The 16,110-nt window shown below is 34.6% G+C and overlaps 1 protein-coding gene across 1 annotated transcript; it reads right to left on the bottom strand.

Annotated features, from left to right (window-relative positions):
* Window positions 1-14,171: 14,171 nt before the first annotated feature.
* On the bottom strand, window positions 14,172-15,632 carry LOC126883690 (uncharacterized). Its single transcript, XM_050649351.1, has 2 exons — window positions 15,593-15,632; window positions 14,172-14,782 (listed from the first exon to the last, which is right to left on the bottom strand). Exons 1-2 carry the CDS (start codon window positions 15,630-15,632, stop codon window positions 14,172-14,174), a joined length of 651 nt encoding a protein of 216 aa, XP_050505308.1.
* Window positions 15,633-16,110: the final 478 nt, after the last annotated feature.

Here is a 16,110-nt window from a genome sequence, read left to right as displayed (position 1 = left end):
GACAACGGAACGAAGGAGAAGCAACAGAAAACCAACGGAATTATTCGAACAGAGGATATAGACAATTTAACAACCAAACGTACAGAGGGAACCAGAGAGGGGGACTTAACAGAAACGTAAGGCTACTGGAGTTAGAGGACAGCCAAGAGGAACCATAAAACCAGCAGTTATGGTTTTGAATGAACGAAACAAGGAAAGTACACAGGCAGAAGTGGAATATAATATTTACAACTTCGACTTAAACCTAACGAATTTTGTACGAATGAAAACAGGAATCCTAGAACATACAAACACATTTATCATAGACACAGGAGCTGATATTTTAATACTGAAATATTCACAAGATTTTATGAAGGAACATTTGAAACCAAACACAAAGGCGAAAATAAAAGGAGTAACTAAAGGAGAATTACAAACAATGGGAGAAGTTGAAACAACACTAGAAGTAAAAGGATCTCGATTTGAGCATATCTTTCAATTAGTTGAACCTAGCTTTCCTATTCCAACCGACGGAATCATTGGGAGAGACTTTATTTCAAACTTTCAATGCATACTAGACTACGCTAAATTTAAAATGCACATTAAAGAGGACAACGATTGTTACATTAGTACGAACATTTTGGATAATATAGATAATGACACGATAATAATACCGCCTAGATGTGAAATTTACAGAGTCGTAAAAATTTTTCAAACGCTGAAGAACGACAGGATAGTGGAACAACAGGAAATACAACCAGGAATATTCATAGCGAGAGCAATTGTTTCAAGTAATAATCCGTACATCAAAATTTTGAACACAACATACGAAATAGTAAAAGTAGAGACAAACGCAATCAAAACATTAGACATTAAATTATTCAACATATATAGACAGATCAACGACAGCAAGGATAGGAAAAAGGAATTACGGGAACCATTGAAGTTAGACATTCCAGAGTACATACGCGATAAATTAATATCTCTATGTGAAGATTATTCAGATATATTCGCCCTAAGGCATGACATGCTAACATGTAACAACTTATACGAACAGAAACTGAGAGTTAAAGACCAAACTCCGATATATATTAAAAATTATAGCACACCTCATGCACAAACAGAGGAATTAAACCGTCAAGTACAAAAGCTGAGAGACCAAGGAATAATAGAACCGTCCACATCAGAATACAACAGCCCGGTAGTGCTGGTACCGAAAAAAGCGATAGATGGAAATAAAGCATGGAGATTATGCATAGATTTTAGACAACTGAACAAGAAAATAGTCACAGACAAATTGCCTTTACCAAGAATAGACTCGATATTAGATCAACTAGGAAGAGCAAAATGGTTTTCAGTTATAGACTTAATGTCAGGTTTTCACCAAATACCATTAGAAAAATCATCTAGGAAATACACATCGTTTAGCACAGAAAATGGAGCATTTTAATTTACCAGATTACCTTTTGGATTAAATGTAAGCCCAAATAGCTTTTCAATGATGATGTCAATAGCATTTTCAGGATTAACACCAGACAAAGCATTTCTTTACATGGACGATATAGTAGTAATAGGAATATTACTTTACGCCTAACTTAGACATTGATAGCATTTTAGAACTTTTCAATTTTTCTTTGCAAGAAGTAAACAATGCGTATCCAAACACTCCTGTTTTGATAGGTGGAGACTTTAATTGCCGAATGGGGTCTTCTGGTGAAGTACCACTAGAACTAATTTCTTACAGTAATATTTTCGCTAATAGAATAAGTAGTGACGGTATTTTTAATCGCAAAGGTGAAATTCTTCTCAACTTTATGGACGAAAATTCATTCACTCTCTTGAATGGGAGAACTAAAGGTGACATACCGGGTCAATTTACTTACTGTGCTTCTGCAGGTAATAGTATTGTCGACTTGCTATGGATGCAAAATATTCAAATTTCTTTAGTAGAAAGTCTCCAGGTTTTGGAATATTTTGCCTCCTCTGGAAGTCACTTCCCTTTAAGGCTGATATTAAATTTACCGTCAGCTATAAATAAAAAATGTACACAGCAGTCCAACAATCCAGAATACACATTAATTCCATCTTGGAATGAAAACTACGCATTAGCATTTTATCATACTTTAAAAAACTCACTAAACTGTATGCTTGAGCCAGACTTGGAAAACTCATACCAAAAGCTTGTTGAAACAATTACTAACACCTCTTTGCTTCTTGGCTTATCGAAAAAATTATTTAATATTCCAAAAAACTCCAGAAAAAATAATAAACCTTGGTTTGATCAGGAATGTTACAACTCAAAAAAGTTTGTTCAGCAAAATTTGAAAATAGCAAAAATCAACAACTTTCTACCAAATTATAAAAATGCTTATTTGGTTAGTAAAAAGCAGTATAAGACAATGATTGATAACAAGAAAAAATCTTATACAAACAATTTTACGCAGGCTTTAAGTAACGTTCGCGATCAAAAAAACTTTTGGAAAACGATCCAGTATTTTAAGGGAAATACAGTTAAAACTAATCTAGATATTCACACGTGGGAATTCTTTTTAAATAATATTTCGCAAGAGAAAATTGTCGATAATGCTCTTTTTTTTTACGTTCGTTGTCCTATTTTGGACGCCCCTATATCTCTTGAACAAATTAGCAATACTCTAAAACAATGTAAAAATGGCAAAGCCCCCGGACTAGATAATATTACATTTGAGTTCTTGAAACACCTCCCAAATAATTGGCTATTATATTTAAATTGCTTGTACAATCGTATTCTAGATACCGAAACTATGCCTTCAGCCTGTTCTAATATTATATTAACAATGTTGCACAAGAAAGGTTCCCGTGAAGATCCAGAGAATTACAGAAGAATTGCTCTAGTAAACTGTTTAACTAAACTATTCACGCAGATATTATCTAATCGATTAACGATATGGCTGGACAATACTTCCGTTATTCCAGAATGTCAATATGGGTTTCGTCAAGGCAGGGGATGTCTAGATAATATATTTACCCTCACTTCAGCTGTTCAGCTACAACTGCGACTTAAGAAAAGAAAAGTCTTCGCTGCTTTTATAGACCTACAAAGAGCATTTGACTCAGTCGAACATATCTTGTTATGGAACAAACTTTTTCAGTGTGGCATTAGCGCTAAATTTATTAGATTAATTAGATTCCTGTACGCATCGGCTACCTTCCAGGTTCGCTCAAATTCACAATTGTCACGACAATATAAAATAACGGAAGGTGTTCTTCAAGGAGAATGCTTAAGCCCGACTTTTTTCTCAATTTTTCTTTCAGATGTGGAGGCCTTTTTTAGGGAGGCAGGGGCAAAGGGAATTAATATTGATGGTAATACTGATACTCTTCTATTACTCTATGCCGACGATTTGATAATATTAGGAGAATCAGAAGTTGACATGACCCGCAAATTACGAATATTGGAAACCTACACCTCACAGAATAAACTGACTATAAACACTTCCAAAAGCAAAATCTTAGTCTTCTCGAGGGGTGGCCATTTCTCCAAGGAGCGAGGATTCCTACTAAATGGTCAAAAACTTGAAAGCGTTAATAAATTTAATTATCTGGGTGTAACGTTTAGTAGTTCCTCGTTATTTCGAGAGATGGCCGTTACTACGATTGCTAGAGCCAAGCAGTCTATAGGAGCAGTAATGAACCTCTTGTCTAATGCAATAGTAAATTCATGGGAGACGAGAATTACATTATATAATTCCATTATTTTAAACTGTCTTTCTCAGTGTATATCTGTCTGGGGTCTGCGCTACTCAAATACTCTAGAACAAATTCAAACTAATTTCTTTAAGAGACTGCTGCATCTACCAAAAAATACCCCCAATACTTATGTTAGGCTAGAAGTTGGCCAAGTTCACTTAAAATACTTAATTTTTAAAATATCACTTAATTGGCTTGAGAGAATTTTACTTATGGACTCCTCTAGGTATCCAAGAATTTGTTATAACCGTCTTCGTCAGCTATGTAACAATAATGACAATAATGAGAATTATAACTGGGTAGTTCAGCTAAAAAATTATTTTTCTGAAATTGATGCAATAGAAACTTGGGAAAATTTATCATGGGGGTTACTGAGGCATCAAAGAAACGGTTTGTTATTAAAAATGAAAGAAAAACTCTTCCAAGATGACTTATCAGCATTAACAAGTTCTCGCTATTCTTTGTACTATAAACATTTCTCACACAATAGGCAACCGCAAAGCTATTTACAAATAAAAACTCCCATATATATTACAAGACTTTATTCACAAATCAGACTTTGCTCTAAACTTTACATAAAATTTTATTATAAAGGGATTTCGTATCACATCGACCAAACTGAAAATTGTTCAATATGTAATTTACACAAATTAGAGACTCTTTCCCACATTTTGTTGGAATGTCCATTATACTCGTGTTTTAGATCACCCCTTATTCGATCATTTGTAGAGAATACCGAGAGCTTTTTTCTGTTTTTAAATACAACCCATTCTCCCACTGAGATTAAGGAACTGTGTACATTTTTTATTAATGCACTCAGATTGCGTTCATTTATATTAAATGAATAATTGTAACTAAATCTCCATTAAGCGTCGACTATTTATGTGTAATAATTTGTACTCAACCTCTTGTTATATGATTTTTCACTAGAAACAATAAACATATCTATCTATCTATCTATCTATCTAATAGGAATATCCGAAAAACATCACCTAGACAACCTGAAAAAGACATTTGAGACATGTCCAAAATTCAATTTGAAACTTAACCCAGGAAAATGTAAATTTTTTAGAAGAGAAGTAACATATTTAGGACATGATCTTTCTCACGAAGGAGTATCGCCGGACAAAGCGAAATATGCAACGATTGAACAATACCCGACACCTAAGACAGCGGAAGAAACTAAAAGATTCGTAGCATTTTGTAACTATTATAGACGTTTTATTCAAAATTTTGCTGAAATATGCAGACCACTCCACAGATTATCGAGAAAAGGAGTAGAATTTTTTTGGTCAGAAGAATGTGAAAAAGCATTCAATAAGCTTAAATCATCTCTAATGAAGCCACCGATCCTAAAATATCCAGATTTCAATAAACAATTCATCCTAATAACAGACGCATCCAACGAGAGTTGTTCAGCAATTTTAAGTCAAGATTATAACGGAATAGACCTAGCAATAGCATACGCATCAAGAAGTTTCAATAAAGGAGAATGTAATAAACCTATAATCGTTAAGGAATTACTAGCGATTCATTAGGGAATTAATCATTTAAAATGTTATTTATATGGAGCACCAACATTTTTAGTCAAAACGGATCATAAACCACTAACAGATTTATTTGCAATGAAAGAACCAACTTCGAAACTTACAAGGATCAGATTAGATTTAGAGGAATACGATTTCGAAATAGAGTATATAACAGGGAAAAATAACTATTCAGACAGTCTTTCAAGAATAACATTACATCAACTAAAGAACCTATACATAGACAATACCCATATATTAGCTATAACACGAGCTCAAGCAAGAGAAAAGAAGAAGGAAGCAAGGCAAACGAAGGCAGAAAGTGAACTCGCACTACAGCCAGAAGCCCCCAGACAGACAGTAAGAAAGGTACTAAATAATTTAGAGGCGCATAGACTACCAATTTTGTCTTTTGGAGCAGAACTAATCTCACCAAGGCTGAGCATTAGGGTCAAAAACAAAATAAAATGCAGCAAGAGGATAGCCGCAGGATTCAATCATTTCGATTTAAACCAAATGTTGGCACAGCTTGATAAGCTGGCGGTAGAGGATGCAGTACGTAAAGTAAAAATATACGTAAACGATATTATTTTTAAAGTGTGCACAATTGAGGAATTTATTAAAAAAGGAAACAAAATATTGAAGAATGTAGAAATATACATATGTGAAGTACCAGAAACAATAGAAGATGACAAAGAAAAACAGATTAATAGAAGAATACCATAACTACCCGATGTTTGGAGGACACGTAGGAAATAATAGACTAATAAAGAAGCTAAAAGCAAGATTTAGATGGAAAAATTTGGAAAAAGACGTAAGAAAATACGTTAAACAATGTCATAAATGTCAAATTAACAAACCGAAAAGAACACATGTCGAAGAATTCGTGATATCGGACACTTCTTCCAAACCATGGGACATAGTATACATAGATACGATAGGTCCATTCACTAAAAGTAAGGAAGGTAATAGATGCTGTATAACAATGTTATGTGAACTTACTAAATACGCGGTCAGCATACCCGTGTGCAATAAAGAAGCAGAGACAATAGCCCGAGGAATTTTTGATCATTTTATACCAACATAAGAACAAAATTAAATAAATATTTAATTTTGTATCGATTAAAACACAGTAACCAGTTGGTGGCGCTATTAAACAATAATTTTCTTCCTTGCATGTAGTCAGAAAATTTCCCGAAGGGGATGGATGTAAGGGTTTATCAACATACAAAATTAAGATCAACACATATTCATTTAATTCTTAGATGTACTAGAAACGAAAAGCAAAACGTACACATTTGTTTACATTTTTACTGGGTCACCTAGTTTTGTTAGAAGCACCAGTCGACGATATTGCATAGTCAACTAATTCATATTTTCGTATGTCATGGCCACGCTGAGTCGACAATATAAACAAACTAGATGTTATAAGTTTGTTTATATAAACACGAAGGTACGGTGATTCATTCTAATTCATTCGTATTATTAAAAAAGAACATTCTCAATCCAGATGCTCTAGCAGATGGTTTTACCGCGAGCACATCAACTATTTACTGTGGTCTTTATAGTTGGTAATAAATAAACAGTTATACATATTGTTTAATTCAGCAACCCCTATTGGTAGGGGGTAACTACCCCCAACTACCCTAAGATGTTTCCCGAGGCTGCATACCCGCATACTCGTAGTTCCGTCTTTATTCTTGACCAGGACCACCGGAGAGACACCTGGGCTCGTAGAAAGTTCTATCACCCCGTCTTGCTTCATTTATTGAACAATCCTTTCAGCTTCCTCTCTCTTCGTCTGTGGTAGTCGTCAAGCTGTTTGTTGAATTGGCCTAGCCTTTCCAGTGTCAATTTTATGTTTGAAAACGGTAGTACTTCCTGTCTTTTCTCCTTTCGGTACGAATATCTCACGATATTGCAGAAGAAATTCCCCTAATTTCATTTTCTCCACTTGGTTTAGAGACTGTTCTCTAACTGCAACCATTTGGTTGAACTTGTCGTTGGAATTATCTGATGTTGTCGTCTGACGGATTATGGACGTCACGGGTACACAAGTTCCTACTTTTGTCTCCTTCTTGATGGTCACCGGGTAGTAATTGGCATTAATCAATCTCACGAGAATTTCTTTAGCAGAAGTAACCAACACCTTTCCAATTATGATTCCTCGGCCAACCCCCTCGTCGTGGTCCCATGGCTCCATCATAACAGCTGTTCCTTTTTCTACAATTCCCTGTAGCCGTGCTACGATGATCGTTTCACTCCTCGCAGGCACAACTGTATCTTCTTTAATAGCTGCTAACACAGTGCTGTCATCATGTTCATGAAGAAATACTTCCTCGTTGACAACTTTGATTATCCTGTTCTTAAAATCCAATTGAGATCCATGCATATTCATTAATTTATTACGTCCATTCCTAATATAACATCTTCTTCGATGTCTGCAACTATGACAGTATGGACGATCTTTTCTGCTCCAATCCCCAATTGTATCTGGATTTCTCCATGGATGTTGGCATTTTCACCTGTAGCATTCCGCAGTCGCAACCTCGTTGGTAAGAGTTTCTTACGGATGTTTATAACTGACGGTCGAATAATGGTCCTGGTCGCTCCGGTATCCGCCAACAATGTATACCTACCTTTTACCATTTATTTCTCCATCTACATATACACTATCTTCACGACATTTCAAAGAAGCTATTAGTATAAGATGGTCTTTAGAGAAGTTCTAAGTCGAGGCTGCCCCCCTAGGGTCTGTCCGTTCTCTTATTTCCTGCTGGCGAGTTTCTTGATTTGCGTTCTTACTTAAACTCCGTGCGTGCCCCTTTTCGCCACAATTGCAGCAATTCATGGTTTTCGTTTTCTTCGATGTAAAGCCTTTCACCATATTTACCAGCTGGCCCAGTTTGTCTTCATCCTCTTCTTCTTTCACAGTTCGAACTGCACTGTACTCACCAGAGGCCTGCGTAGCTGATTCGAACTCGAGTGCCGATGACAATACATCGACCAGCGTCTTATGACGAGCTAATCGCAGTGTTCTCTGCATTTCAAAATCACGAAGATCATCGATAAATTTTTGAACAGCCAACATTTCCATCATGTCTTCGGGAGCTGTTGGATAAGCAAATCGTACTAGCCTGGCAATATCTAGCTCATATTCTTGAAGAGCTTCATCTTTCTTTTGTCGTCGATTTTTAAGCCGCACCTGATAGACACACTCCAAATGTTCGTGCCCATAACGCATGTTTAGTCTCTTCCTAAGTTGTTCAAAATCATTCGTCTCCTCTACAACTATGGTCCAGAAAAGCAATAACCAGATTTACAGCTTTGTCTTTTTCAGACCATCCTTTTGCTCTTGAAACTGTTTCAAACTGTTTCTTATAGCTGTTCCATGACGACTTTCCGTCGAAATTTGGCACCTTAACACGAGCTAGACTTACACTGCCTTCAACTATCGGCCGTGGCTCCAATTTGTATTTGGTTTCATCATATTTAATGTCTGTTAAGATGGGTTCCATCCCTTTGTCTACTTTTTCCGTTTCCTCCATTTTCTTTTCCATTTCTTTGATCTTTCCTTTTATAGTAGATTTAAGGGATGATATCTTGTCGTCAAAATCATAAGTGACTTTAGAGATGCTAGCAGAGTTCTCGTTAGTCATCTTGCTTTCAAGGGATGAAATATCACCCGAAACTTTCGAAATCTTGTTCTCTAACGATGTAATGTCTGTCGAAACTTTTAAAACATCCAAGGAAACGTGGGAGATTTCACCAGAAACTTTGTTCTCTAACGATGTAATGTCTCCAGAAACTTTGTTCTCTAACGATGTAATGTCTCCAGGAACTTTGTTCTCTAAGAATGTAATGTCTGTCGAAACTTTCGCAATCTCGCCAGAAACTTTAGAGTTTTCACCAGAAACCTTGTTCTCTAACGATGTAATGTCTGTCGATAGTTTCGAAATTGATGAGATTACAGCAGCATGCTTGTCTTTAAACAAATAGGTTTCTGGATCTTGACCCTCTTCTTGCAGAGTGTTCTTTAGACGTTCGACTAGATCAGCCTTTTTAGCAGTAGTGTCCATGACTCTCTCTTCTAACTCGTTGCGTAGCTCCTTAACGAGCAGATCAGTAATTTTCTGCTTATGTTGTGAAGACATGGTCACACACTTTTTTTATTACGATTTATATTTATTTATTTTTAAAGGTTCCAAACTGTATTTACGCAAATTTATGTTAATTTTATTTATTTAAAATATCCCCACTTCTAATCACCACTGTTACATAACTGTCTTTACTCGGTTGACTTTACTATTTTATTATTTATGTTTTTAGGCACTAAGTTTAATTTTAATTGACTTTATTTATTTTTAATACCTTATTTCTAAAAAAAAATGAAAGACAATGAATTTATATCTTTTTATTTTACAAACTACGATATCTAATTTATTTATTACACAAAAACTAACAATTTATTTACATAAATACAAATTTATCCGCGCCCGATACACATCAAAATACTGCCACGTATTCAAATTCACAACTGACTTACTAATTCCAAAAACCCCTATTTATGCATTATTACAATGTTCCAGAATAAGAAATATTATTACGGAAGAATTCATTTATTCTAGAATAACAATCGAAGGGTTATTTACACAATAGCAAAACAGGTAAAATCGAATTTACCAGAAAATATCGAACATCAAATTTTTGTTTACGTTAAAAGATAAAATAGGCCAGGTCGTGAGTAGCCTGCATCGTCACATTATCCAACATAAGCAAATTAATCAAAAAAGAAAATGTTAAGAAAGCCTAAGGCTGCAATTTAATTTTAATTTCAATATTTTATCTATGCTATAATATTCCGCAGAGTGTTCCGAACTTTGGAAAAAATACAGTATGATTGTTACACCCGGTATGAAATGGCATTTACCTGTCCAGCAACAATATTATTACACTAATATTCTTATATAATCAGGCTATAACATACTAAAAAAATCACTAAAATCGGACAACAGGTTTAGGAAATTTAGGACATCAAACCTGTATAAATTATCGATTGACCCGATTTTTTTGCTCGGCAGTGTATATCATACTAGTAACGTCATCCATTTGGTCGTGATGACGTAATCGATGATATTTTTAAATGAAAATAGGGGTCGTGTGCTAGCTCATTTTAAAGGATATTCAATTCTGTATTCAGTATTATAAATATTAACCAAAATACTTATAAAGGGTGACCGAAAAAAAAATTTGTTGATTAATTGACACAAAAAGAAGAATATGACCAATTTATTTATTTTAAAATACATTTTACTGCTGTCAGAAACAGGTAAAAATGTTTGTTTCAAAAATAAACATTGCTTTTCGAAAGCCACAAGTAAAGGAGAAGAATTTTTTTTCCTGTTGTTGGCTGTATACCATCAATCACAAAAATTAGAAAAAATCCTTTGTAAAAGTTGTAAAATTTTTATTAAAAATCCCTTTAAGGGCTACATCACAACAAAACGTTTTCGATTTTATAAAAAAATCATCATAAGTGTTACACAGATTGGATGCCAGCTGAGCCACCAAATAAATATTAGGGTAAAAACCCTTTAAATATTATATGGATGCAATAAAATGCAATAAAGGTGCATACTTAAATAAAATACCTTAGGATAGATACATAGCACTAAGGATAATGTCCTTAGGTAAGGTATTGAACTTCCCAACACGTGGGATGCAAATTGAGTTGTTTACATTACAATGACTTCCACAAGTTGCCATTAAGTCATTATAATGTAAACAACTCAATTTGCATCCCACGTGTTGGGAAGTTCAATACCTTACCTAAGGACATTATCCTTAGTGCTATGTATCCATCCTAAGGTATTTTATTTAAGTATGCACCTTTATTGCATTTTATTGCATCCATATAATATTTAAAGGGTTTTTACCCTAATATTTCTTTGGCGGCTCAGCTGGCATCCAATCTGTCTAACACTGATGATGATTTTTTTATAAAATCGAAAACGTTTTGTTGTGATGTAGCCCTTAAAGGGATTTTTAATACAAATTTTATACCTCTTACAAAGGAATTTTTTCAATTTTTATTGTTTTTCGCTTAAATTCAATGTTCAAACTGCTAAGAGGCAGGTGGGTGGCAGTTTTAACATTGAATTTAAGCGAAAAACAATATTTATTTGTCAAATAAACATATTTTTCTGTTTTCTGGCAGCAGTAAAATGTATCTTGAAATAAATAAATTACATACATTCCGCTTTTTGTCTCAAGTAATTTAATTAAAAAAAATGTTGGCACCCTGTACAAATAATTATGTTAATGATTAAATTAATAAATAGAGAATTTAATTACCTTCCAAACGAGCTAGCACACGAGCCCTATACACATTTAAAAAAATCATCGCTTACGTCATCAGGACCAGATGGATGACGTCACTAGTATGATATATATACCAAAAAATCATAATGTAAAAATAGAAATCGACCTGTTTCGGGATTTGTCTTCAAAATCGCCCATTCTCGAGAAAATCAATTTATTCCAACTTAAACGTCCTCACTATATACAGTAAGCGCGACGCTACTAGATACATGGGTAGGTGCCTAACTGCTATGCTTATGGGCTAATCCAATCCGTTCTCAGATATGACTTTCATCTCTGTCAACTGTCAATAAACTATTCAAAATAATTGTTGTTCCATACAAAAAATACATTATACGCTACATTATACCACGCTTATGGGTGGTGTCAATGCCTGTATCTAAACAAACTTTTACATTTACGATAAACAAAAACATTTAGGAAACATTTAGAAAATAATTAGGATAAAATACACTTTATTTATTAATTATTACAAAAAACAATTTCATTTTAAAGTTATAAGTTATGTAAACAAGGATTGTTTTGTGGAATTTAATGATTTGTTTGCAAATTGCCTTTTTCAGTAAAATGTATCTTTAAATATACATCATTTTACATACCTTGAAGCGGAAAACTGGAGTTATTTTCAACAAAAACGCACAAAATCGATGTATTAAAAATCTGCTTATGGAAATTAGAATAGAACGCTTGGTTTGTTTGGATACAGGACCATAACCTATCCCAACGCGTGACGTCACCACTAATGAAGCGTATTAATTAATAGTATTGTTACTCTTCTTTAAAATAACTTTATTCACACACCAAGAATATTACAATATTTTAAAACTTTTACAACTTTAATAAAGTGACAACTACGAGTATAAGCTCGAAATACAGCTGATCTATTAATTGTCAACTTTCTATGTTAATATTCGGTTTCTATGTATATATTTTCTGACCCGGTAAACGTCACTAGCCATAAAAATAAACATTGCAACCCGTGAAGGGTCCAGACTGTAATAGCTCAATGTTCCTATGTGTCTAGTAGGGTGGCGTTTACTGTATACATATTATGCATCTTCAGTTTAAAAAAAAAATAGACAGAATTAAAATTTGAATATGCAGGATGCAGGCATCTGTTTCTTTAGATTGAATATATTCCGGTAGGTGTGAGTTGACGGAATTAATTAAAAATGATAAAAATAAGTTAACGACGAATAGTAAAACATTTATTTATTTCGGTAACAAAAGGTGTTGCTTAGTTAGATCTTGGAAAAGGGTCGGTCGTTAGCGGGTAGTGCTTTGTTTGCACGCTGTGAATAGACTGTTAAGAAAAGCCACAACCTATTATATCGAAGTTATGCCTTTCTATAATATGGCCCGGAGAGGACAATAAATTATTTTGATCTGACATATAAAAACAGACAAACTTCTGCAGTTTTAAAAACGAATGCGTGTACCAAAGTGAGTTGTTGACATAATGGTCTGATATGATAATTAATTTATGGGGACTTCAGTTTGTTAAACTGACACTCCAAAAACATATGGTTGGATGTATTTCGCTTCGTAAAACCATGTATTTCTTAGCGTCTGGTTTATATATTAACGGTGACTTTATATGACCAATATTATTTCGTTTTAAGGAAAAATATTAAAATTAAAATTAGCAAAAATAGTAATTAAAGCGTATCGCTATATACCCCCCTCTGAGAGACTAAGACGATAGATAATACATATTATATACATATGATGAAAAATTAAAATTACAGTAAATAAAACTATATATAAAATATATATAGTAAAATGTATTGTTTAATGTATGTAAAATATATTTATATATATAAAAAAATATTGTTTGTACGACGAGAAAGAAAAATCACTGAATTCACTATTACTCTACACTTTCTTGATAACTTCCAGTAAATCTGGCCCTTTTCTTAGGTCTGCTCTTTGTTTTGTTGAATACTGTCATTTTTTCTGGTTCGTGATGGGTACTTTCGTGAAGCTCATACGCTGGCTTCAATCTGTCTATGGAAATTGTTGTTCCTTTTCCATTTACACGGACGACAAAAGTCTTGTCATTTCGTTTGACTACAGAAAAAGGACCGTTATATGGGTTTTCTAAGCTGCTTTTGATTGTATCACGGCGGATGAAAACGTGAGAGGTGGTTTTCATGTCTTTGAAAATGAAGGTGCTTTTGGATTTATGATGCGACGGTTGCGTAGGACGGAGGTTTTCGAAATGGTTTCGAAGCGTTTTTAGGTATATGTGAGCACTGTCGTCGGTGTTTCTTTGTAACGAAAACAATAGTTCACCTGGCAAACACAATGGTTCTCCGTACACGAGTTCGGCGGCTGAAGTACCTAAATCTTCTCTCCACGCTGCTCGTATGCCCAGTAACACCGAAGGTAGGCTTCGATCGGATGCCTCACTTACCGACTGCCCGCGATGTTTCCCTGGTGTTTACACGGAAGAGAGCACTTTTGAGCCTGGTCACCAAAACGGTGGTGATACCAACAAATGTCACTATTACGTTCCCTGCTGTAGCTCCTGTCTCTAGGATAAGGTCTGGCTCTTTAGTTGCTGCAGTTACGACGGTATGTGTTGGTTTGTGCTTGAGCCTGCGACAAACTAGCTAGCTGAATTTTCATTTCAGCTAATTCAGCTGTCAATTTATCGATGGTACTTTCGCGCGCGTTGGAAGCTTCTGAAATGTGGACGCTAGGAGCTATAGCTTCGGAGATTGTGTCAGCTAGCTCGGCAACTGCGTCCAAACTAGCTTTAGCTTGAGTAGCTAGGATAGCCTGTGTAGACGATGGCAGTCTACCTAACCACAGAGATCTTACAATATTATCTGGTACTGTTGTGCCTGCTAAAGACTGTAAATGTCGTAAAAATTGAGAAGGTCGTCGATCGCCCAGTTCTTCATGCTCAAGTAGTCTTTTAATTTTTTGTTGTTGAGATGCACTAAGTCTCTTAATTAACTCTGACTTTAATTTTACGCACCTCTCTGTTGCTGGTGGTGACACAATTATGTCCCTAACTTCTGATATGTACACTGTTTCGAGATTAGCAACTATGTAGTTATATTTTGTTGCGTCACTGGTTATGTTTGCAAGTGTAAATTGGTTTTCCACTTGCAGGAACCCAATTTCAGGATCGTTGGGCCAAAATGGTGGGATTTTAACTGAAATCCGATCAACTGAAGCACTGTTATCCTGAAGCACTGTTGTTGGCACTGGTACTGTCCGTCATTTTAGATGTTCACTGTATTTAAAAACCGGCAAACGTATATTATTAGCACTAATTTGTTAAATTTTCGCGGCGTTTTAAATGTTCTCCGGGTCACCAATATTCCGGTAGGTGTGAGTTGACGGAATTAATTAAAAATAATAAAAATAAGTTAACGACGAACAGTAAAACATTTATTTATTTTGGTATCAAAAATTTGTTGCTTAGTTAGATCTCGGAAAAGGTTCGGTCGTTAGCGAGTATTGCTTTGTTTGCATGCTGTGAATAGACTGTTAAAAAAAGCCACAACCTGTAATATCGATATTATGCCTTTCTAAAATATGGCCCGGAGAGGACAATAAATTTTGATCTGACGTATAAAAACAGACAAACTTCTGTAGTTTTAAAAACAAATGCATGTCCCAAAGTGAGTTGTTGACATAATGGTCTGATATGGTAATTAAATTATGGGGACTTCAGTTTGTTAAACCGACACTCCAAAAACATATGGTTGGATGCATTTCGTTTCGTAAAACCATGTCTATCTTAGCATCTGGTTTGTATATTAACGGTGACTTTATATGACCCATATTATTTCGTTTTGAGAAAAAATATTAAAATTAAAATTAGCAAAAATAGTAATTAAAGCGTATCGCTATAAATATGTAAAACAACTGTGGTGAACGTGCATGCAAGTTGTAGGTGGCCTATACTGTACAACCAAAATAGCTGGATAGTATTCAATAAAACAGAACTATAAAATTACTTTGAATTTTAGTAGTTGTTTTATGTGGGTCCTCTTGCATCGCAGCTCATATTTTGTGGTTATTAATTAACCAGCTACTTCGAGATGTAACGCATATTACTTATTTAGTGTTACCCCTTTTTTGTCATGCATACATTTTTTTTTATAGGTTTTGGTACAGGGATAATGAATGCTAAGGGAGGAAGTCAACCCGTATCTCCTCCTCCAACTCGCAGATCGAATTCTCCCGACCAAATTAATCCTGCCGAACCCATTACTGACGCACCCAGTGCCATCATGGAAAAAATTGGTTGGGCTTTAAGAACACTGCTGCTATGTAAGTACTACATTTTAATTAAGGTAATAAATAATATTGTAATTGATGAGATTATAATTATTAGATGTGTAATAAAACAATATGAAAACAATTTTTTTAAGAAACGCTTTTATTTAGTTATGAGTGACTAAAAGTTAAAATATAAAAAAATCAACTAAAAAGAAAAAATTTAAAAAATCAAACTCGACGGATTATTCGAAAA

This window comes from Diabrotica virgifera, chromosome 4, assembly GCF_917563875.1.
Source record: "Diabrotica virgifera virgifera chromosome 4, PGI_DIABVI_V3a".
NCBI classification, from domain to species: domain Eukaryota; kingdom Metazoa; phylum Arthropoda; class Insecta; order Coleoptera; family Chrysomelidae; genus Diabrotica; species Diabrotica virgifera.
This window is presented reverse-complemented; position numbering and strand designations above follow the sequence as displayed.

What these genes read in the sequence shown, in the direction of transcription:
- LOC126883690 (XM_050649351.1), bottom strand. Translation starts at nt 15,632, where the DNA reads ATGCAAGAGGACCCACATAAAACAACTACTAAAATTCAAA. An exon ending in AACAACTACTAAAATTCAAA is followed by an intron (nt 14,783 to 15,592) that starts GTAATTTTATAG and finishes ATCGGATTTCAG; the next exon opens with TTAAAATCCCACCATTTTGG.